Raw genomic sequence first — 25,170 nt, 5'->3', positions numbered from 1 at the left:
CCTCCACCGTACTTCACAGTTGGGATGAGGTTTTGATGTTGGTGTGCTGTGCCTTTTTCTCTCCACACATAGTGTTGTGTGTTCCTTCCAAACAACTCAACTTCGGTTTCATCTGTCCACAGGATGTTTTGCCAGTAGTGCTGAGGAACATCCAGGTCCTCTTCTGCAAACATCAAGCATGCAGCAATGTTTTTCTTAGACAGCAGTGGCTTTCTCCGTGGTGTCCTCCCATGAACTCCATTCTTGTTTAATGTTTTACGTATCGTAGATTTGTCAACAGAGATGTTAGCATGTGCCAGAGATTTGTGTAAGTCTTTAGCTGACACTCTAGAATTCTTCTTCACCTCATTGAGCATTCTGTGCTGTGCTTTTGCAGTCATCCTTACAGGACGGAAACTTCTAGGGAGAGTAGCAACAGTGCTGAACTTTCTCTATTTATAGACAATTTGTCTTAACGTGGACTGATGAACATCAAAGCTTTTAGAAAGTCTTTTGTAACCCTTTCCAGCTTCATGCAAGTCAACAATTCTTAATCGTAGGTCTTCTGAGAGCTCTTTCGTTCACATCAGTCAATGCTTCTTGAGAGTAGCAAACTCAAAACTGAAGTGTGTTTTTTATAGGGCAGGGCAGCTTTAACCAACACCTCCAATCTCGTCTCGTTGATTGGACTGCAGGTTGGCTGACTCCTGACTCCAATTAGCTCTTGGAGAAGTCATTAGCCTAGGGGTTCACATACTTTTTCCACCCTGCACTGTGAATGTTTACATGTTGTGTTCAACAAAAACATGAAAACATATAATTGTTTTTTGTGGTATTAGTTTAAGCAGACTGTGTTTGTCTATTGTTGAGACTTGGATGAAGATCAGAACACATTTTATGACCAATTTAATCAGAAAACTAGAAAATTCCACAGGGTTCACATACTTTTTCCTGCAACTGTATAAGATATATATATTTTATGATAAGAGGGAAACTGACTGTAAACAATTGCTAATGACTTTATTAATTAGCAATTTATTAAAATATTAATTAGGAAAGTATCAAAACTGGTACCAAAAATACAACAATTTAAATTAGAAATAGAACTTTATACAGCCAATCATTACATTGACTGAAAGATAGTAAATATGTCACTTTAGTTCTGTTTTTGATACCCCTATAATGTTTGTATAGTTTTTTTAATTTTTTTATGCTTTGCTTGATTTTTTTTTTTTGTGTGGAGCCCAAGAAGTCAAATTTGATATCTGGTTGGCAATAAAATGATCTTGTTCACACAACTTGACATGTAACTAATGCGCACAAGAAAATATATTGTGCACCCATTTTTTTTTTTTTTACATTTTGGGATTTCAGGGTCTCGGTCGTATTCTGTTATTCTGAGTTAATTAGTTCTGATCAAGCAATGTGATTGGACAAGAGGCATTCCATGAGTGTACAACATACTGGGACTTTTCACAAAATGTGTAGCTCTCCTCCTTGAATACTTTTAATGGAAATTTATAGCTGACAGAGTTTTTCTTTATCCATCAATCTCAAACCTCTGAATCACACAGCAGACTTTAATTTCACTGGTTTTATGATTAAATTAATTCATTTTAACAAAAAAGTAGAGGTTAATTCACATGACTACGGAAGTCTTACAGAATCACAACAAACCTTCAAAATAAAATAGGAATAATCTCAGTAAATATTCCCAAGATAAACACAAACATATTATCTGCTATGCTCTAGCAAATCATAATCCAAAAATAATAATCAAATTTATTACTGCAAAAATGGCGCTTACAAGAATGTCGGGTTGCTCGGCAACAGTTGTGGAGTAAAAAAAGAATCTGTTGTTGATTTTTGCTTTTTAGCACATTTTTCTGCTTTTAAAACTGTTGTATAAAAGTAATATAACACTCTAGGTCGAGATGTTCTCAGTACATCACTCCATCTCCAAATACTAAAAAGAACAAAGAGTGTGCAGTGCTCTCATTCTGACAGCAGGCGGCGCCACTGTTATTTTCTTACAGTTTGGGGCTCCAACCCTCGTTTTTTTTTTTCCCCTGCTTCCAGGTGCTGCAGTTGATCCTTTCCGCTCTCCGTAGAGGAATTTGTTGACGGCATTACGTCACTCATCCCGGTTGCCTGCCAGCGGCAAAAAAAAAAAAAGCAGCTCGGTCCAAGAGGAGGACTGCGGTTTCTTTTCTTTTTTCTTCCTGCGGAGAGTTAAAGAGATTTGTGTGTTTTTTTTCCTTTTTTTTTCTTCTTTTGGTTCGTCCTGTCGTATTCCGAGTTTGTAGTCCTGAGAAGACGACGCTGAAGAATGAAAAGTGTGTGAAGGTTTTTTTTTAAAAGAAGTCGACGACGCGCTCAAGAGGAGAGATGGAGGAACCAGAAGGTGAGGAGGAGTCCTTCAGGTTGTAACTTAACACGGACAGTCTTCAAGTTTCATGTCTTCTTATCATGTCAGTGTAAAGTCGGTCAATGTTCTCCGGGTTTCGGGACGTTTCAGGTTAACAGTTAGTTCTTCTCCTGCAGGTACAAATGGGTGTTACTGTGTGGGCTGTAGCGGAACAATTCAAGACTCCTTTCACATTAAAATCCTCCAGGACACCTGGCACAACGCCTGCTTCCAGTAAGTGTTCCGTTTTCTGATTTTATAAGGTTGTCAAAAGATACTTTTCTGATACAATGTGTCGAAAACGATTCTATCTCTGCTCCTAGTATCAAAAAGTATCAACATGTTTAAGGAGCTACACCTACATCATTAGACAGGTGTGTTAAACACAGGAATTCATCTATTCAAAAACATGCAAGCAAATCACTTTCTGTATCATAATGTTGCGTTTGTGTGCAATTCACACAGTTTGCCTGCAATTTCTAATTATTAAAAAACAAGAAATTACTCAAAATTGCGTTTCCAGGACTTTTTGTTTGTTAGCTGCCGTGATGTTGAAACCGATATGGACTCCATTTAACTTTCCCTAGTTTCGCATTGAACTCTAAAATCCTGTTATCACGACAAACCTCCTCTGTGAAGTGTAATGAGGACAGATTCCTCCCCTGGGGGCTGATAAGGGAATGCTTTGTTTTCATCCAAAGAAGAGGAGGGGGGTGGGGGGGGGGGGGGCAGCTTGTATTGATAAGCACTATTGTTGTTTCTCTGTTGGTCAACATGCTGGCTCCGTCCTCAGTTCCAAACGGCCTTGTAGAGATAATCTTGGAAGCTTCTGTCGTGTAGCCTAAACACGGGACTGTTTTTGACCCTCTCTGCACATAACACGTCATGTAGGACCTGCTACTGTCCCAGCTGACAGGGGGACGGGGACGCTCCTCCTGGTTATTACTGGAGACAGGTTGGTGGGTACAATGGTCTGTCTTTCTCGGAGGACTTTGCCCTGTGTGTGTGTCTACGTCCCTCTCTGAGGTTTAATGATTGTCACACTGGAGGGAGGGATCTCTCTGGTCGTCACAGGTCACTGCCCCGGAAAGGGAGATGGATATCTGCGATCCTGTGACTGCTGGATGTGTCGTTTAGAGACGGGCATGATGAAAAAATCCCCCTGGAAAAAAAGAAACAGCCTACTGATGTCTCCCTTAATGCAGGCCTGCACAACATGAGACAAATATGCAATGTGTGCAATTACAATAAAGGGTGCGGTGGTCACACAACTCGGTCTGCTATTCTACATTCACAATATCTGTGTTTGCAGCATGTCCCTCCTGCATCCTAATAAACTCAAAAACATTTTTTTTTATCACTAAACTGATTACTCTGGAAAGAGTCATATGTTGCCGTTGGAGCTGATTGATCATACTGGCTTGTAGCGTTCTTCCTTCTGCAGGATTTATAAAACGCCAGCGATGCTTTAAATGTTGCAGATGCAGGAAATATGATGCTACCCAGGGGTCCAATTGGAGGGCTAGTAGTTGCGTTGTTTTGATGTGTCGTTACATTTTGAAGGAAGTTGCACGTCAGGATACGTTCATGGGCTTCTGTATTGGGACGGGGCTTCACGAAGAAGACGTATGTTAGACGTATGTTTGTTGGCGCGTTGGTGATTCAAATGATGATGTAGTTTCAGCCCTCTGTAAATCAAAGTTAAAGGAAATACTGGTGAAGAAAAAAGCTTTGTCAAGGACATTAAACAGGAGAAGGACGATCACATTATAAGGCTGAACACAGCTGATTATTATTAAAAAGAAAATGCGTTCCAAAGTTGCAGCGTTTTGATATGCCTGTTATATGTTATTAGTCCTGAGTCTGTGCATGTTGTTGCTGATCGGAGGAGCACAGCTTTTCCTCAGAGAAACTCAAAGCCTCGGTTCTGGGACTCTGGGACGGGAGTCTGGCTCTGGGGGGACTTCTGGCAAACCCAGAAAGCCTTAAAAATAGAACAAATTAAATGCTGACTGTGATGTCTGAAATAGCTTTCTTGAAGCCAGTATCCTGCTGCACTTTGTCCTCACATAACCCCGGGGTTTCACTCTTTTCAAAGGCTGGCTCCTCCATGATGCACGCACAGCTCCTTATGTCATCATCTCAACGGCAAGAGTGAAGAAACAGCTGTGTTACTGACCGTTCATCCTCTCCCTCTGCTTTGACACTCACATCATCACACCTCCTCCTTCATCTTTGTGTGAAACGTCTTGACCTCTAACATTCTTTGATACTTTTCGATACCACATGCTCTAAAGTAATATAATCTCTTTAGTTATCGGAAAGTACTGACGTTTAATAAAAACTACAGATCTTCAGTCACACTTTGAACCCAAAGCTGCCTCAAGCTAAAGAGAGAGGAGAATTGGCGGTTCAGCAAATACTGACGTTTTTCAAGTTCTTTTGGCTTCTTATTAAAGATGCAAAAGATGCAAAAGTTACGCTTATGTCTCATATAGGAATTTCACACCTGCAGAAAACTCTTGAAAAACTCCTCTGATATTTGCCGGAGGAGCTGTACGTGTGAATTTTTCTCTCTGACTTCACCCAGAGTTTCTCCTGCAGGACCCCTTGTATTTTTTCCACAGCAACTCCGGTCTGATGCTACGATCTCTGTGCACGTTATGAAACGTCTGCATTTGTGATTCAGTTGAACTACACATATAAAAGCAAATATTCTTGTATAGTGGACTCTGTTGCTTTGTCCGCTACTTCTGCGTCTTTTATTTTATTTTTTTTGTACATCACGTCTTCCCTCAGGAGACTTGTGTCCCCCCTCCCCTCTGACAGGGATAGTCTCCCGCTGTGAGGAGCATAATGTGAACAGCCAGGTGAGGAGAATCTCCAGAGCAGTCCTCCTGAAATGATCCAGATAGTTTCAGGAGTGTAGATGTGAAAACGGGTTTCCAAACAGAGAACAGAGGAAGTGACGCCGTCTAAATTGCACATTGGCAATACCAAAACATTGCAGATTTATTTGTGCAATTTAGACAGTGTGCAGAAGTTTGATTAGAACTTTTGGTATTTAAAAAAGAAAAGAACCCACAATTGGACGCCTAGGACTTCTGTTTTTGTTTCTGTGGTATTGAAACACTTTGATTTTTACGAGCGTCAAATCAGAGCTTTAGGCTCTGATACTGGCAGATATGAAATACTTGCTGTGTTTTGTGGAAAGCCAGGCAGCTGTGTTGTCGCTCTGAGGTTTGATGTTTTGTGTTCATTAAAGCTCTTATTCATCACAAGGTGTGAAAAATCTCCACACGGCCGTCTGATCTCAGCTCACTAGTTTATCAACACAATGACAAAGATTTTTAAGAGCTTATTTCAAGTGATTAGGAGCTAAATCTCAGAATTTAAAATAAAAAAGAAGCTAAAAATAAAAACGTCCTTGACAATGTGCCCCCTCCCCCCCTGCTGTGCTCCTATTGTCCATTGTCCACATGCTGCCACTCTGCCCTCTGTGTACCTCCACCTTGTGTAACATTCTTAAGAGCTGACGTCACCCTTGTTCCAGTAAACCTGGCAGTGTTTTTGAGGCCTATAGGTAACAGCACCCTCCACTCCGCTGCCTTCTGCATTCCTAGACGGCGATTCAGAGAAGCGAGTCCGCCGTCTCCGACATGGACTGCAGACTCCTCTGGGGTTTTTTTTTTCCAGACATAAGTCTTGTACTTCGCTGGAAGTGAATGGAGCTCACGATGTTATCATCATACTTGTTATTAAAGAGGTTGAGCCTGTTTTTCATACATTACAGGGGATGTGTGATAACGGTGTTGATTAGGGGTGGAACAAAATATTAATAAGGAAACGTTATGCTGACTGAGTGATACAGTTATTGAACCGCTGATGCCAAGTATGGAACACCGCTGTGATTGATGGATGACGATAATTACTGTGACCTGCAGCCCTTCAGAATGCCTAATTTAATTCCCGACGCACCGTCCATGTGAGAAATAACTGTTCCTTTAAGCAGTCACACAGCCGAAGTGAAACCCTCCCTCCACAGGTCGCTAAGGCCACAGTCAAAGGTCACTCTCTAACTATCTCCACTCCATAATTTAACAAAGGAATTCACTGCAGCAGGAATGTAGATTTAAGGAAACGAGTGATGTTTTCTTTGTAGTGTTTGTGCAGCCAGGACTGCTGCATTGTTCATGAAAGAACCACCTGAGCCCGCCCGCCCGCCCCTCCATTCACCCAGCACACAGAGAGGGAAGTTTTTACAGGCACTCTCACATCACTTCATCTTGACATATCACACCACATAATGGGCAGTAATTGGAGTTTATCTGCTGTTTTTAGGAATGCTTTTGTGTAGAACGGGGACAGACGAGGTGGAGCGTTTTCATTTTTCTGCAGTTCCCTGAGAGTCCACTTGAGGCTGGCTGCAGAAGCCGCCGAAGTCACACACGCACCCTATTCTAAAAGACCCTTTTTCTTTTTACAGCAGAAATAAACATGTAGAGACTGGTTCAAAAACAGATGTGGTCTGAATAGTTTGTCTTTATCGTCACACACAGGATAAGAGTTTTTGGTAATCAGGCTCGTGGCTGAACTGACTGATGGGCCAGCGAGCACTGTGTATAGAATAGAATTACTTTATTGATCCCAAACTGGGAAATTGTGGCGTTACAGCAGCAGGTTGTCCAAACACACAATATTAGCAAATTTAAACACAATATAATATTAAATACAAAGTAAATAAGTACTAAAAATATCAAAACTAAGAATGAGAATATATACAACCAGGATTTAATTTAGCATTACTAGTCTTAAATATGAAAGATTAAAGGTAAATGTGCAAAAACAGAGCAGTAAATGGACAGTATTGACATGGGGAGATGTGCAATCAGTGATACTATAAGTTCAAGTGCAGGAGTGTAGACATTTTACAGTTAAACATGAATCTGTTATTGTTGGTTTACTGTTTTGTTGTTTTATTATTAGGAAAGGTAAACTGTTCAGTCAGAGTATTTAGCAAAACGGAAAAGCATCCGAAAGAAAGGAGAAAAAAAGTAAGCATAAATCGGGATTAAAGAATTTCATAATGAGTTATCATGATGCTCACAGGGATCAGACATTTTATTCTTACTTAACAAAACAAGATGTTCCTTTGTGGTAGAGAGCAGTTTTTAATATCACTTGCAGAGTGGAATTCAATACTGTAAGTGAATGTACATGGTATGATAATCAGTGTTTTCATCATTTGATGATTCTGTGAAAAGGCACGCACACTCCTGCATAGCTGCTCTACATCCCGATCTTCACACACACACACACATACCGACCACACGCCGGTCAGAGGTGTGGTGTTCGCCGCAGCTGTGTCCCCCCCAGCAGCTCAGCCACCATTACTCACACAGTCGTAACCTCAGCAAACTTTCAGCTGCGCTTCCCACCAACACATCACGGTGTGATGAATCAGAGCCGAGTCATTATTACTCTGACCTCGTGTCTGTTCTCCATGTTTTGTTTCTTTCATCTCAGAAGAGCAGACTGTTTGTTTCCTCACATTATTCTTTGACACGGAAGACGAGCAGGGCCTTCCTGTTGCCCCCCCCCCCTCTTTCCTCCACACTAGAAACAGAAATGTGATCTTCCCTCTGTAAGACGGCTCGCTCTTAACTAATGCCAGAAAACTTTGAAGTATGTGAGGCCTTTGCCAGAGTCAATAATAAGCCTGGATGGACTTTACCTGCAGCAACATAATGTGTGAGGCTCCGCTGAAGGCTGCTGCAACAAGAAGACAAATCTGGGCCTCATACGTATACCGGTGTGACTTATATTCAGGATTTTGCTGCCTTGCTCAAGGGGCACCTCTGCAATGTTCAGGAAGTAATCTGGCACCTCTCCAGCTACCAGACCAATTTTCAGATTTGGTTCCAGACTTGAACAGGCGGCCCTCCGGTTCCCAACCCAAGTCCTTACCGACTGAGCTACCGCTGCCCCACTGGCGCAGTGGTTAGTGCGTGCGCCCCATGTATGGAGGCTGTAGTCCTCCAAGTGGGCGGCCCGGGTTCGAATCCAACCTGTGGCTCCTTTCCTGCATGTCATTCCCCTCTCTCTCTCTCTCTCTCTCTCTCCCTGATTTCCGACTCTATCCACTGTCCTATCTCTCGAATAAAGGCACAAAAAGCCAAAAAAATATATATATTTAAAAAAAGACAGTGTGCATAAAATCGGCTTTAATTGTTGGTTATTAAAAACAAGAAATGATGAAATATTGTGCGTAGAGGACTTCTTATTTGGTTTCCATGGTGTTGGAGCTGGTATCCGTATCATAAGATCTTTCCTAGAATCATCAACGATTACATTTCTGGAGGTGTTACAACCCTAATGCATCATCAACCTTCTTGTTTTAATCTGGGGTTCAAGAGAATTTAGTCCTGTCAAGATGTTTACGCTCGCATTATCTTGCAAAACAATCTCCCAACAGAAGACATTTATTTGTCTGCACTTCATCACGGCAATGTTAAAATCTCATTCTGCATTATCACTCAAAATGACTAGAAACCCAAAGGAAAAACTGACAGGTTAAGAAGCTGGAGTAACATTTGGAGCATTTGTAAAGTCTGATTGCAGCAACCAGAAAAGTAGACCAGGACTGCAGACTGCAGACGTTTTTTGAAACCTAATCCCTGACAGAGCAGCTCATCCTTGACCGAGGTCTGGCTGTAGAAAATGCAGCTCGCCACCGAACCAGTGCAGCTTGTTCAAGGAGCACTGACTCAACCTGCAGGTGCTTCTGAGTCTGTGAGAAACTTCAGCATTCCTCTCTCTGTACACTTTGTCACAGAGTTGCAGCCAGGGACGTTCTCTTCAACATCCTCTGAGATGACAGCTCGGATTGATCGTCTGTTGGATCATTCTTATGGAAAAGTCCTAATATTTTCTGTCTTTTTGTAACATTTCAGTTAAATACGGATTGCACCTTTGACCACTGGGCTGACAGATTCCTTCTTATTGTTTACAATGATGAAGACAAACAAACAAAATCTGCACAATCAACAAGCAGGTGATCCAAGGACTTTGTCCCTGTAGAGTTTTTATTTTAACAGGCTCTGCGGGTTGTTGTGTAAGCCATAGTTCAGTTTTCACCCCCAAAAAAACTGGATCCTATTAAGTTTCTAGATTTTGGCAAAAGTATTTGGCAGCTTATTGTTATTGCCAAATGCTACTTTAATCCCCAATCTGCGGAAAGCTTGCAAGATTGTCCTCTCTCACAAGTGAAACAACTCATTGTACTGTCTGTCACTTTAAGTCTGCAAACATGCTGCAAGACCCAGCGCATCTCAGGTATTTACTGTGCCCGGCTACACCTAGTTCAGAGAGGAGAACATGTTGTTGTCATCGGGAACATGCCCCCAGCTAAAGCTCCTGTGCTCTCCAACCGCTCAGCTCTCAGGGGGTTTTGTTGAGCAGTGTGATTTATAGTTTGTTGTCAGGCTTTCTTTAAGTTTTACATCTTTGCCTCTTACAAAACTGAAAATGTCAAATTTTTCAGAGTTTTTTTTGTGGCTCTGAGTTCTCTTCAACATCTGTTACATAACGCTCAAACAAGTTAAATACATAATCCGGTAAGGTGGACGAGATTTCTTTTTGAAGTTTTAAAATGGTACAATCTGTTATTTTTAGTATTGATATTGTACAAAAGCTTTAAAAGAAATCTATAGATGTTCACTCATATTCCAATCCAAAGATGGAGAGCTCACTGTCTTAGCTGCACGAACACGGTGCCATATTTTGTTATAATTTAGACAGCGTGCAGGAGTTTGCATTCTTTGGTCATTAAAAACAAGAAATGACCCAATATCGAGTGCATAGGAATTCAATGTGATTGCCGTCTTGTCAACATCGATATCGATATTTCTTGATTGTTACTGGTGTCATGCTGAAGTTTAAAATTCTGGATGTCTGAGGCCGTGTCCACCTGCCGTTTTTTTTTTTCCCGGTCAGAAAAGCTCTGGCTGTGCACTCGGAAGCGTTTGCATGAAGCCTTCGTGCGCTGAGAGGACAAAACGCTGCAAGTCCGTCCTGTCTCCATGACAACAGCCTGTTGACAACGGCTGCTCTATGACAGACTCTGCTCCGTTACTATTTACTACCAGGTTTTTTTTATTTTAGACCGCGCTGGTGATATCAACAGCGGCTTTCTGAAAGTTGAAAGTTTGTAAAAAAAATAAAAATAAAGACGCTGGGCGCTGCGCTTTTTCTCTCGCCGGATGCTTTCTGCAGCAAACGCTCTCTACTGAGTTGAATTGAAAGAAGACGCTGGAGCGCTCAGAAAAAAAAACCGCTCTGTGGACACGGGGGCTAATAGGATCTAGGATTTCTCTCTTCAAGTGTAGATTTGCTTTGCATGCAAGGTGCTTGTAGTAACCTGTACTAGACAGATGGCAGACGAAGCTGACCTGTTATTAGCTGAAAGAAGTGGAAGCGATGTTCACCCACGATGCATACCTGAATGATTATCAACAGGCCTGTGAAATAACATGCCAGGCCTCTTGACTGTCTGCCACATCAGCTTGAGGGTGATTGTTTACGCTTGAGGAAGTCCACACCCATCGCTCTGGTCTTATTCTTGTGTATTAAGTTCATCTCCTTTTTGTTCTGTTCAAACGTGACCTCGACTTTGTCTTTTGTCCTCTTAGGTGTTCTGTGTGCTGCGATCACCTGACAAACTGGTACTATGAGAAGGATGGCAAGCTGTACTGTCGCAAACACTACTGGGAGAAGTTTGGAGAGCTGTGTCACGGCTGCTCTCTGCTCATGACTGGACCTGCCATGGTGAGTCCGCCGCTGCAAGTAATGCCCAGAGACTCGCAGGCGAAGGGATTAATGTAGAAATTTATCAAACTAATTCCAATCCAAACCAAAACCTCTTAAACTAATTTTACTTTAAGATTAAAGGAGAGTTCTGCTCACTACACAGTTGTGTTTAGTCATGATTATTTATTTTTTGGCATGTTTGTAGAAACGGTTACACGCTGTGGGTGTGGCATGTGAAAGACATTGGCAGTTAGCAGGGAGGGACAAAGAAGCTGTCGAGTTGCATTAGGGGAAGTGTGGGATCAGTTTTTTTTTTTTGCAATCTCCCCGTAGAAGGCGTGTTGATTCCGTCTGGAGCGCACGCACCAACCACTGCGCCACCAACGCCCCATATGGTTTATTTTGTATGCTTGTCAACCTTTCTGCTTGGTAGGTGTTGAACAGGACGATTCACATCGCTGCTGAAACTGCCTTTTTAAAATCACCTACTGACATCTAAAACATTCATTTTGAGTGACACACAATTCAAATACAGGACAAGATGTATCACAAAACACAAAATGGCCTGTTGGTTAGGGTGCGCCCTTTGTACTTAGGTCTCCAAGCGGGCGGCCCAGGTTCAAGTCCGGCCTGCGACTCCTTTGCCACTCTCTCTCCTGATCACCTACTGTATCCCCTGTCCTATAAAGCAAAAGCCCCAAAAATAAATCGTAGAAGCACAAATACAGGGACGAATGAACAGGGCAAGATCAGCAAAGTACGGTGGCCCTGAAGGTCAACTGCTAAAGCATTTCGCTAAACGTAGAAATATTTAATCAAACACAAAGGTATTTCACAAAGCACAAAAAATATTTCCTAAAATGCAAAAGAATTTCATTAAGTTCAAAATATAACGTAAAATATTTCTGGGCGAGGACTTTTGCCGAGTACAGGCAAACATTTTCATTTTTGGTGAAATGTAAAAACTCTTCATTTGACACAATTTACCACATTTTGCCCCAGTCCTCATTAAAGATATCTTGTGAGTTTGGCGCCCAGTTTACACACTTAAAGATCCTATTTTATCCACATTAACACCTTTCTTGGGAAACCCCTTATTTATCTGAGACTAGTGTCCATAAATACCCTCATTTCAGCCTCTGCATGAAGCACTTGGTTTCATGTACTGTCTCTTTAAGGCCCCCCTCCCCTCATGCCCACTTTCTTTTGATTGGCCAGCTCTTTGGAAGCCTTCGGGGGGGGGGGCAGATCACTGTAGGGCTGCCGGGAGAGGGCTGCCCGTGTGCTGGTAGAACAGCCAACGAAAACGAGTCCACCTGTCATCGTAGAGGCTTGAAGCCGGCTCGTGAAACACGCCGTTTAGCGCCCTCTGCAGACATAGCCTGTGATTACTCCAACACACGTTTACATCACGATCTGACACTTGGAAGTTGAATTGCATACTTTTAATTAAGTGCAGCATTGTAACACTATAGGTGGGGATCAGCACGATAGGTCAACTTGAACTTTTCAGGATTGTGAATGCGTGTCTGTCTAGTAAAGCCGGACATGGAGTTCAGACTATTAGACCACTGCTGCTACATGTGATTGCCAAACTTTAAAGTCTGCCTCGCCATGATCCTATAACAACAATTGCCAACAATTTCCTCCTCTACTTAAATAATACCAGAGAGCCTGCAGAGCGTGTCAGAGCTCTCCGTGTTCCAGCTTCTCCCCACTGCTCCAGATTAATACCAATCTGGAGGGGAGGGCATTATTGCATTTACAGATGAGTGATACTTTACATTGGAGGCTGTTGAACGCAGCACATGGGGCTCTACAGACCTCAGCTGTGAACTCCCCCTCGAGGCCCCATTATGTTCCCTCTCTGTACACAAGTTCTCCACAGTTCACTTCCCCAAATACACACAGGGTTGAGGTGGAAAACGCTGGAACATGAGGCGGTTTGGAGCCCATCATGTTCAGTCCTCTGTGGCGAGGAGGCGGTCGAGATATTACCCACAGTCTACCACTCAGATCGTCGTCTGTACTCGGGCTTTTACACACGGCTGTTGTTAAAGAAATAACTTTTGAAGGAGAAATAACTCATTCTTCCCCGTTGTAATTTTAAGTTTGAGTTATAAAATACGACTTTGCTCAGTTCAGTTCTGCCAGGGGTTTTGTCTTAAGCCGAGCTTGATCTGTGATGACTAATGTCTCATCAGTTAAAGGCTTTATGTGATTTTTTTTTTGATCACAACAGATGTCGCCCTTGAGCTCCAGCATGAAACCAAAGCAACTCGCACTGCATTGTTGTGTTAGCATTCTAATGCTAGCGATCTTTATTATGCTCATATCTTCACACTGCATGTAAATTTACCTGAAATGAGCGTGATCTAGAAACATTCAGAGGATATACTTGATTTCTATTAGATTTAAGTGTGAATAATCACATGTAAAGCCTTTAAAGTTGGTCAACTTTAGCTAGACATTGTTATGTAACTGTCTTGTTTCTGCTTGTGTTAATATTATGTCATGATTCAGCTTTTACCATTTGCTGTACCCGCCAATTTTTTGACCGCGGTTCAGCAAAAGTTGAATCATTTTGCTTTAACTACACATCGATATGGAGCCCCCTTGCAGCAAATGACCACAAAAGTCACATCTGGCTCTACTGAATCTTATGTAACTTGATTTCAACCCAAACGTCACTCAGCTCCGGTTCAGTGTCCGCAGGTTGGAACATGAAATTCAGAGTGGCAGCGGCTCTCACTGGTCACAATCGAGGTCACTTGAGTAACATGGAGCCAGACTGAAGTTTTTCTTTTTGCCACCAAGCAACAAACACAATGAACTCTTCTATTTAGTATTGGCATCCCGCTTCATCGGCCCGGCCGAGCCAAGTGTTTTTGGCAGAGCCAGTATGGCCCCTCGGTCAGAAAAGAGAATCATTGTGGGCCATCAGCAGAGGAGGGTCATGCAGAGCTGCTGCAGCTTGTTAGGCATTCAAGTCCAGGACACTGCTGTTTTTGTCCTGCTTTGAATTTATTTGTTGGTTTGTTGATTGACTGAAGATGGTTGTTGTGTTAGAAGGCGCTGTTTTTGTCAGAATTTTATGTAACATCACTGTGTCGTCTTGTACCTCTCCAAAGTAACGCTCAACATTTTCAAAATGTCCTTCCTTTTGGAAACTGCATGTTTTTAAACGATACAATCTCAGCTAGGTCGGGCTGTGTAAGGTGCCCCTGCAGGGGGGTATCTGGAAGTCTGAGCCAGCCTGTGACTCGACAAAGACTCAACAAACCATGAGCCTAAATCTTCTGGAAGACGTTCTGGAGTGGAATGTAAAAAAAACAAACAAAAAAAAGCAGGTGAATCTGTTTTCCGTCGGGACAGTAAGACTATGTGGTCAGCGGCTTCACAGCCCCGGATTCTTGTGTGCACAGAGCTTATTTCTCTCGCTCTCTATTATGTCTTGTGTGACGCACTTTGAATCGCCTTTTTGCTTCAATGTGCTCTAGCTATACACTCGCCATGCCTTCTGTTATTTTAATTATCGATAGTATCGAGAAGTACCCAAACTTTAAAAAAACAAAAACTGATATTCAGTCATATTTTAGTACAAAGCTGCCGTGAGATGTTGTCAATGTTTTTGGGTAATTTAGACAAAGTAAGTCTGCAATTTTAGGTCATTAAAACAAGAAATGACCCAATATTGGGAGTCTGGGACGTCTATTTCTGTTGCCATGGTATCCAAACAGATATGGATATGGTTTGATGTTGACTGGAATCATATTAAAGATTAAGATTCTGGCATCATGACGCTCTGCTCTCATGTTGTTTTGCAGAGTAAAGCTCAGTGTTGCTGTGAACGCCTGAGGCAGGTGATGACTGTGTTTGATGGAGGTGGTGGCTCCGCTCTCGGCTCAAAGGCTGAGCGTTACAGACAGACATCCTGAGATGTCACAATGATGTGGATTACATCACGTTTATATCTCCGTAACAGAAGGGGAGCCTTTTCCAAACATTGACTCACTGCCTCGGAGCTGTGGGAAAGATACTGCTTCAAACTTTAGACGTTAAATATCAGAAAACTCAACATTGAGACTGGATTACAGTAAGATGTGTATTTATGAAAAGTGAAACAGAGGCGGCTGGCTTTGGTGAGCTCCTCCCTCCTTAGGCACTGTGTCCACCTAGCGTTTTTTCTGAGCGCCAGCATCTTTTTTTCAATCGTTTCTGATGAGTAGAGAGCGTTCGCAGCAGAAAGCGGGAGCCGTCTCTGTGCAGACGCTCCAAGCGCTCAAGTTGAAAATGTTTAATCTTTTTCAGAAAGGCGCTGTTGACTTCACCGACGCTCTTTTCCAAATGTTTGATATTCCCCGTATTATTTGCCGCCTACGGGTCTTGTACCCACATCCTCTTTGTGCTCCGCGTCTGATCAGGAAATAAACAATCAAAAAAAAAAAAAAAACATGCAGTAAAAAGTAATGGAGCAATGTCGGTCATAGAGTAGATGATGTCACAGAGACAAGACGCTTTTCTTATAATAATAACTTAAACACAAACACGGGTAAAACACACAAACAGACAGAATTTATAAACATGCTGAGCTGTATAAAAAATAGTTTTTAGCAGTCGTGTAAAGGAAAACTACAGATTCTGCAGACCTGATGTTGTCGGGGAAGACTGAAACATCACATCTGGATTTAAAATATGTATGAGGGAATTTCTAAAAGGCCCCTGATCAGATGACTGGAGCAGACGGCTGCAGGAGTAAGGGTTACCACAGTACAGTGGTTACAAGCGCTCACAATATCAAAGCGCCTCTTTTCTGCCCTTCTTGTGAATCTTGCTCTGCAGACGACTCTCTCCATGCACAGGCAGAGAGCGCCTGCAGCCCGCAGGTAGATCAGCAATCCAGTCATTTCATTCATTCCAGCTGAAATAATTGGAGCAAAATTCTCACAGAGCTGTGACAGGAGCAGACGTCAGATTTATTACTTTTTTTTTTCTTAAAGAATTTGATCTTTAGAAACATTTAGAGAAGAAGTATGTTCCTACTTTATGGACTACCTGCAAAAGCTGTACACCATAAACAAAAATATATGACTTCAAATACCTTTAACTGAAAATAAAAGGAATGATGGTGTTCTGGTTGAGCTCCCCGTGTGCAGAGGCTACAGTCCTCGTGGACGACCTTCAGTATGTGCTGCATGTTATTCAATTTATCCATCAGGGGCATTGATCATTTATACAAAGAAAATGTAAAGATGGATTCACCAGATTTAACAAGTTGCTCATTTCCATCTGTAGTCCAACATAAAAGTGACACAAGATGAACTAATTATATGGATCTTAGACTTGCAGAAAAGTCCTGAAAAACTCTTCCAGGAGGAGCTGTATGTGTCACCGCAAACACACAAATCTTTCACTCCGACCTCACCCAGAGTTCCTCCTGCCAGACCCCAGAGTATTTTTCCCGCATCAAGTCCAATCAACTTTATTTTTGTGCTCAGGTAGATTTCATTACCTGCTTGGGGGGAGAGAGGTGGGCACATGATCTCACCTTGCATGAGAAGTAAAAAAACAAAACAAAGCGAAATGAACTGGGGGAGTGAAAGACAATCTTCAGAAAGTGAAATCAGTCAGGCAGAGAAAGCACATGACAGACGGTGAGCTGGTGGTTCAAAGCGAGAACGTCAGCGAGACGACGAGCGGCTCAGACCTGCAGAGGGAGGTGACATCATCGCAGATTCCAGACAGCCCTGAGAGTAAAGCAGGTGTTAAGAGCGTGTCACAGCGAGAGTAGGAGGGCAGAGAGCAGAGAGGCAGCGCGACACACTCATCTCTGACGAGCAGAGGAAGCTGGACCGTCAGCACATCTCTCCTCCATGCTGCGAGTCTTACCATCAGCCTCTTTCTTTTTTGTTTGTGGTTCCAGGTGGCCGAAGAACACAAGTATCACCCCGAGTGCTTCGTGTGTCTGAGCTGCAAGGTGGTGATCGAAGACAGGGATACCTACGCCTTGGTGGAGCGATCCAAACTCTACTGGTAAGACACCTGCACAGGATTATTTCTGTTTTTTGTTTTTTTTCTATGTTTGGCTCTGGAGTTGTGAACACACGCAGCTGGCAGATCTTACTGTATGCATGTTTGGGGTTATTCTCCTTTAGACACCTGTCTCAGTATGTGAGCAGGTATACAGGTGGAAGTAAAGCTTTGAAGTTCTTCACTAACCTGTGAAATAAGAGAAGTCATAAAACAACTTCTCCTTTACAATCTGTATTTCCAGTTTGTGCTTGTCACAGAAGCTTTTGTTATATGGATGTTAATGCACGCAGGTATCTTTACTTCTCCTTTGGCCCCATAGCGTTTTTTTTCTGAGCGCCAGCCTCTTTTTTTCAATTGTCTTCAATGATAAGGAGAAGGCGGCCACCCAGATAAAAATGTTTTTTTGTGTGCAGCTGCCCTGAGAGCTCAAGATGAAAATCTTTCAACTTTTGAGAACGGCGCTGTTGACGTCACCGGCGCTCTTTTCCAAATGTACAGTGTTAGTAGTTTTGCCACTTGCAGCTCGTATCTTCATCTTGTACCCACATCCTTCAGATTAGATTAGAAATAAACGATCTCAAATCAAAAACATGCAGTAAAACGTAACAGAGCAGTGTCGGTCATACAGCAGCCGTTGTCCACAGACTGTTGTCATGGAGACAGGACGGACGGGCAGCACTTTTCTGCCCCGTACAAACGCTCGGTGGACATGAGGCCTAGTCTTATATTCAATGGAACGCGAGTTATTGTAGGCGTTATTGTTCATGATCAGGATTATAATGTGTGAATTCTTTTTGTCTTCAGTTTGCTTTTTATTAATTTCTCTGTAATCCTGCTTTTGTTTGTTTGAGGCTGTGTTTTTGTTCAGTTTGAGTTTGGTTGTGATGTGGGATACCCGTCAGGGGTAAGAGCTTCAAAGAGCCAGATTGAGTGAAATCTCAAGACATCAAATAATTTTAAAGAAAAGTATTCAAGCACGAGAGATGAACGACGACAACCGTCGACCACTGACACTAATCCTGTATTTGACTTCAATGTGTTCAGGAGGATTGTCACGATACAAAAACGTGACAATAGTTCCACACTAATCTAGTCAAATACAAGTGGGCGGCTGTGGCTCAGTGGTAGAGTTGGGTGTATCTCAACCGGATGGTCGGGGGTTCAATCCCCAGCCACATGTCTGATGTGTCCTTGGGCAAGACACTTAACCCCAAGTTGTTCCTGTTACTTCATCAGCAGAATATAACTGTGATGGAATGGGATCAGATTACACCTAAACAACAGTTGATTTTATGCAGTGTTCAGAAGTTTGCTTTCAATTTTTGGTCATTTAAAACAAGAAATTACAATTTTTTTCTATTTCTTGAGTCGATGATTTTCATAAAAAGCGCAGGCAGTGAATATCGCCCCTGTTCTTTTTGTGTGCAGTGGGAAGTGCTACAAGCAGGTGGTCCTCACGCCCATGTTGGAAAAACGCTCGCACGACTCGGTCCTCGACTCCCTGCCTCACACAGTCACCCTCATCTCGATGCCCTCTGCGGCCAACGGAAAGAGAGGCCTCTCCGTCTCAGTGCTCAGGGACGTCAACGGCTCGGCCAGTGTTCTAGTCAAAGAGTAAGTTGGGACCTGATGGACTCTGATGTGTGAACCTGATGAACTATGCTTTATGTAACGCTGATTTAAGCTTCTTTAAAAAGTGGAGCACTGGAAAAGATGATTATCAATTATGAGTTTGACCCAGTTTTCTCCACAGCCTGCAGACTTTAAATCAGTGCAGAACTCGTACAGTGTTAATACTCACATTCAAGTGTTGGTGCTGTTGCAGGGTCAGAGGGATGCTTATTAGTCCGGAGGTGAGGAATGCCATCCATGTGGGCGACAGGATCCTGGAGATCAATGGCCTTCCTGTCGGGACACTTATGGAGGAGGAGGTGGGTTTTACATCTCTCACACACACACACGTCTAACACTCGTCGATTGATTGATATGTGACGTGACATTTTTTCCAATCAAGCTCATTAATGTCGCGGTGAAGTGTGAGTGCATTCCTTGAGTGTAACCTGTGAAGTTATGTCCTCATTATCCAGCGAGTGCACATGTGATTTTTGACATTCCTCACATTCCTCCATCATTATTTCATTCTTTAGTTGGGAGAGGACGGTATGTGGTATGACCGCACTTAAAGGTTCATTCCCACTAACCTCACCCTGCTGTATTCATACCAGCTCTGTCATCGTTCACTGCTTTTTTTCTTCTATTGTTTCATTTCCGTGTCCTGTTTCCTCCATATTTCATTTCAATATTATGTTCCATCTCTCAAGTTGCTTTTACATCCCCTTCACACCCCACGCTTAAAGTCGAGTCCTGCTTCAGTAATACTTTATTAATCCCCTGGGGGAAATTTGGTTGTTACATATGCTCTCTTACACACAATGTAGCTGCAGGAATATACATCAAAATATGAATAAAACAAACTGTACTAAGTGCATGTGATTGAAGTATAAGATGATATGCCTAATGTCTCTCTTCAACTGTCCAATCTAACGGAGGTGAAATCGCCCAAAAAATGTATTACAAAAAAAAACTTGCACAAATCCTCTACCGTTGAAATCATCAGCGGGCACCTGCAGCTCAGCACAAAAGAAAGAGAAACACAACAAAACATAAGCACACAGGGAGGCAGAACAATATAATCATACTCTTTAACACGACAACAATTAAGACTCGTATGACTCACAGTCAGAACATGCTGTAGTCAAAGTTACAGAGCGCTGTGTTCTGTCCTAACGCTGAAGATACACTCTCTAAACGTATGCTCCTGTTTGTTGTTTTGTTTGACTCACACAACACGCACTGCAGGAGCAGGCTGTCAAAGATACACACACACACACACACACACACACACACACACACACACACACACACACTGAATGGACGCTGTGTGTGTGTGTTCAACGTGTTCAAAGAACGAGCTCTTCTCTCTTCTCTTTGTTCAGGTGGACGATCTTATTCACCGCACCAGCCACACGCTGCAGCTGCTGATCGAGTATGACCCCATCAGGCAGCGCTTGGATCGCCTCAGGCTGGGATCCCCGAGAAGCTGCCTGGGAGTTCCCGCCACCTCCCGCATGCGTCTGTCCTCGCCGTCTGACGCGGTCCTGGAGAGAACCGACGTGGTCGAGGAAGGCATGCTGAAGAGGCGGTCTTTGAGGTAGCAGCCACAAACACCAAACAGCAGACCGTGTGACAGTGATTGTACGTCTTATCATTTTTAAATCCACCGTTTTCCTCTCTGCACTCAGGCGTAGTAACAGCATCTGTAAGTCACCGGGGCCGAACTCTCCCAAAGAGATGCCTCTGATCTCACGAGACATCGGGCGCTCTGAGTCTTTAAGATCCTCCAACAGCTGCTCTCATCGCATTTTCCGCCCGTGCGACCTCATCCACGGGGAGATCTTAGGAAAAGGCTTCTTCGGACAGGCGATCAAGGTGAGACTGCAGCTGCCAATCAGGTGCTTTACGACTACTGCTCATGTGTTCCCTCTTTTGATCCTCGTGCAAATGAGATGTAAAATCCAGTCCCAGAGGGGGACAAAATAGACGAGCAATCAAATTGAAAATTAAATAAAAAGTCTGTAAATAAATATAAAACCTCAGAAAAATGTATTTGAATGTTATAAATGTAGTGAAAATGTCAAATTTGATTTGACTTATTGGAGTACATGGGTGTTATTTCCTCATTTTTGTCATTTTCTTTTATCCGTTAACTTGCTCTGTATTTAATTTTCTTATTTTCTTTCTCTACCCCTCCAAGGTGAAAGCTTCCTGTGTTCTTTAATGAATAATTTCAATTTAATTCAAGACTTTATTTGTGATTTTTCACACTTAAATATAATATAAATCCAGTATATCCTCTGAAAATAACTCTGTGAGTCATGACTGTCTACAATGGGTGTAACACCCGAGTCCCACTGTCTGTGATGTTTTCAGAGTCCTATCTTCACTTTGTTTACATCGCCCGGACAGCCGGCTGACTCCTCCCCTCGTGTATAAAAGTTGTTTAATTGAGGGACTAGAGAAAAGAAGAATAACATACTGTACTCACTGCTTAACTGTGTTTCTAGATCACGCTCATTTCAGGTAAATTTACATGCAGTGTGAAGATACCAGCATAATAAAGATCACTAGCATTAGCATGCTAACACAACAATGCAGCGCAAGTTGTTTTGGTTTCATGCTGGTGCTCAAGGGCGACATCTGCTGGATCAAAAAATCACATATAAAGCCTTTTAATGTCATGTTACTTGAATATGAAAAAATCTTTGGAAGAGCTAAATTGTTAAATATACTGCGAGCATCGTACTCCCCCTCTTCCTCCCCGCAAAGAAAGTGCGCCAATGTTTGAAAGTTTGAGGGAGGAGTCTTGCAATTATTTTGCTTTTATTTTATTTTTTTCTAATGTGTGAAGAATGCTTTTCCTAAATAAAAAATAATGGGAAAATACTTCGACCATGAACACATGCTTAGAGCTCAGTATGTCTCAGTGACACAGCGGCAGGGAGGGGAGCTGGTGAATGCAAGTTTGATTGGTTGCAGTGCATTCTTGGATTTGTAGTATCTGTGTATCAGTATCTTTTGCTCCTCCCAACAGGTGACTCATAAAGCCACAGGAGAGGTGATGGTGATGAAGCAGCTGATCCGCTGTGATGAGGAGACACAGAAGACTTTCCTGAAGGAGGTTTGTAATCTGAAGAAGAAAACTCTCTCTCCTTTTCTAATACTCAAACGAAACGCTTGCCACATTTTCCCACAACGTCCTCTTTGTACCTTTTATTTTCTATTTTGAGTTTCCTGCCTCGTTCTTCTCGGAAAAGATTAGTCTGAGTGTGTTGCAAGATTTCCCTTTTAACTCTTCGTCTGTTCCTGCCGCTCATTCAGGTCAAAGTGATGCGGTGCCTCGACCATCCACACGTCCTGAGGTTCATCGGCGTGCTGTACAAGGACAAGAGGCTGAATCTGATCACCGAGTTCATCGAGGGAGGCACCCTGAAGGATTTCATCAGAGACACAGTGAGTTTAAACTCTCTCTCTCTCTCTCTCCTCTCGGCTGCTTACAAAGAGAGCACAGAAAAGCTCTTCAGCGTCTGCAGAGAGCAGTGAGCGGGGTGGGAGGGCGCTGACCTGAAGTAAACTCTGGTAGAGGGCTGTGTAGTGGGCTCGCTGGCATGTCCACTGGCCGTGATGTAGAAAAGTGTTTCCAGGTGAATTTAAAAGACTGTGCACCCCTCCTCCCACTGCTGAGTGTTTATGTGGAGAAGGTCAGCTCCACAGACGACCCAGTGAGGAGAGTGTTTCTTTGCCTCTCATTATGTTTAAAGTATACGTCTGAATTTGAATTGAATCCTTAAAAGGTTTTTATTCTGTTCTGCGTTACCGATGTAAACAGTTTCCAGTCTCTACCCTTGATGCCAAAGCCTTGAAGTATTTCCTCGTGTTGCAGCCTCTGAAGGAGCTTCTTTTCATTCTTTTCTCTGCACTAACAGGACCCGTTTCCATGGGAGCAAAGAGTGAGCTTTGCGAAGAGCATCGCTTCTGGCATGGTGAGTTGGACCTCATGCAAAGACATTTCCAGTAGTCAAATCCTCGGGCCTCCTTTATTCAGCTGTCTGAACGTGTGTACATGCAGACTGTGTGACACAAACACTGAGACCCCTTGTGGGCACAGAGGACAGCACAGCACAATCAGAGTCACTTTTACCGACTCGCTTTTATGTGATGTCACATGTTTTATGTCTCTTTTTCTTTCTTCATGTTTCTGCTTTTATCGTATTTTATTGCTTTTGTTTTCTTCCTCTTTATTACTCGACCTTCCTGTCGATGCTCGCCTCTCGTGTCTCTTTCTCCCTGTTATTCCTTTTATTCTCTTGTTGATCTTTTGTCTTTGCATTTTGTTATTTCCTTTTTTCTTTTATCTTACTGCTCCTGCTCTCCGTTCGGTCTGACTGTTGATGGGTTCTCTGTCCTTTTTTATGACTTCCTGCCTTTGCTTTTGTCCGTCAAAGCACTTTGTGTACTCTTAAACCTATTATTACAAACACACCCAGTCCTTAAACACATGTAAGGGATCAGCAGTGTAAAATCAACACAAGAAATGTGTTCCCTAATAAGAAGTAGGAGCGCTCAGTGAGGACCCCCTCCCATACTCACACACATTGTGTTTCTGCCTTACTCGTAGATATCTCACCCACCACATGGCCCACATGATCAATAAAGTATCTACTTATTAATAAATCTTAAGAGGACCTCTCTGAATTCAAAGGCAGAATGAAGTCTGAAGAATGAAGAATAAAACAATTTAAAAAGTCATTTTTCTTGTTCTTTGTACATGTTTAATTTTAACCCTCTGTGACTTTCCTCTTCGTTTCAGGCCTACCTTCACTCAATGAGCATCATACACAGAGACCTCAACTCTCACAACTGCCTGGTCAAACTGGTAGGTGACAGAATATCGCACATCATAAAGTTTAAACAACAACAATTAAAGAGGTGGGAACAATTTGTCTCTCTGTAATGAATAAGTCAAAGTCAGCATGCATACAACTGTGAGTTAAAGAAGCTTCCACCCTGTGATCGACCAAGAAGACGGTGTTTAAAGGAGCAATATGTAACTCTGACACCTAGTGGTTAGAATGGGTACTGCAGTCCAAAGTCAACACAATAAAGAGAGCTGTCTTCCCCCAGCACCCTCCTCCCTAGAGTTTATCCAGCTCTGCATGGGTCTGTAAACCTTTCTGTGTTCTAACCTCTCTCCATTTTTCAAAAGCATCTCCAATATTGATCCTAGTTTGAGCACGTTTCTGCTCGTGGAGCTTATTAGAAACATGCAGAGGCTTTTTATGTCGGGTACAATCACTTCTATCTGAACCACTTCTCTTGACCCGCTTCCATCGCTGCAACACCTGTTGACCTGATAACTGCTCTCATATCTGGCAAACTGAGGGGTGTCCAAAACGGCCGTGTGGGGTGTGTCTTAAAAGCACCTACCTTCTCTGGTCCAAACAGATCCAGAGCATTCAGGAGCAGAATCTAAAGTTAGAAGGAGGACATACTGGCTGCTGCATTGTTGTTAGAGAAGCCAGCACTTCAACATAGCATGTTTCCTTAATGATCAGATAGTAAGATACCTTTATCATCTCACTCTCTACACAGCTCACTGATTGCTCCTTTAAATATTTAAGCAGATTGAAGTAGAGCCTCCAAGAGCTTTTTATTATACTCTTGATTCTTTCTTCTTAGCTGGAAACTTAAAAATAATTTTAACGCTTAGTTTTACAGAAATGTAAACTTATAAAAAGTCATCTTTCTCTTTTTAAAGTTTAAAACGTCTCTTTGAACAGGACAACACAGTGGTCGTTGCCGACTTCGGCCTGTCCCGACTCATCGTGGAGGACAAAGTGAAGCCTCCACCAGAAAAACCGTCCAACAAGAAGAGGGTGCTCAGACGCATCGACAGAAAGAAGCGCTACACCGTGGTGGGAAACCCGTACTGGATGGCTCCAGAGATGCTGAATGGTGAGCTGCTAACAAGGAATCCTCTCCAACTCCATGAGCTGAGGATGAACTTCTTTTTGACCAATAAGTGCATCAATTCAATCATTCTCCTGTCTCACTTTAGGGAAACGCTATGACGAGAAGGTGGACATTTTCTCCTTTGGGATTGTTCTTTGTGAGGTGAGAGCGAGCCGACTTTACAGCATTGATTTCTTTAAAGTCTTTATTTGTGATTTTTCACACTTAAATGTAGAAATCAAGTATCTCCTCTGAAAATAGCTCTGTGAGTCATGACTGTCTACAATGGGTGTAACACCCGAGTCCCACTGTCTGTGATGTTTTCAGAGTTTTCAGAGTCCTATCTTCACTTTGTTTACATCGCCCGGACAGCC

The 25,170-nt window shown here is 42.7% G+C and overlaps 1 protein-coding gene across 1 annotated transcript in view; it reads left to right on the top strand.

Moving 5' to 3' along the window:
- The first annotated feature begins 1,921 nt into the window (after positions 1–1,921).
- limk2 (LIM domain kinase 2) overlaps positions 1,922–25,170 on the top strand; it is a 26,910-nt gene continuing 3,661 nt past the window's right edge. Inside the window, exons 1-14 of the mRNA XM_065951746.1 lie at positions 1,922–2,383; positions 2,524–2,620; positions 11,077–11,212; positions 17,118–17,227; positions 18,656–18,841; positions 19,053–19,158; positions 20,224–20,438; positions 20,530–20,716; positions 21,879–21,965; positions 22,166–22,297; positions 22,771–22,827; positions 23,655–23,720; positions 24,625–24,799; positions 24,903–24,958. Of these exons, the coding sequence (XP_065807818.1) occupies positions 2,368–2,383; positions 2,524–2,620; positions 11,077–11,212; positions 17,118–17,227; positions 18,656–18,841; positions 19,053–19,158; positions 20,224–20,438; positions 20,530–20,716; positions 21,879–21,965; positions 22,166–22,297; positions 22,771–22,827; positions 23,655–23,720; positions 24,625–24,799; positions 24,903–24,958 (1,626 nt within the window). The 5' untranslated portion in view covers positions 1,922–2,367. The remainder of the gene's footprint in view (positions 2,384–2,523; positions 2,621–11,076; positions 11,213–17,117; positions 17,228–18,655; positions 18,842–19,052; positions 19,159–20,223; positions 20,439–20,529; positions 20,717–21,878; positions 21,966–22,165; positions 22,298–22,770; positions 22,828–23,654; positions 23,721–24,624; positions 24,800–24,902; positions 24,959–25,170) is intronic.

The sequence above is a fragment of the Labrus bergylta genome, chromosome 2, assembly GCF_963930695.1.
Source record: "Labrus bergylta chromosome 2, fLabBer1.1, whole genome shotgun sequence".
Classification (NCBI taxonomy): domain Eukaryota; kingdom Metazoa; phylum Chordata; class Actinopteri; order Labriformes; family Labridae; genus Labrus; species Labrus bergylta.
The sequence above is the reverse complement of the archived record's forward strand: the minus strand, read 5'-3'. Positions and strand labels throughout refer to the sequence as shown.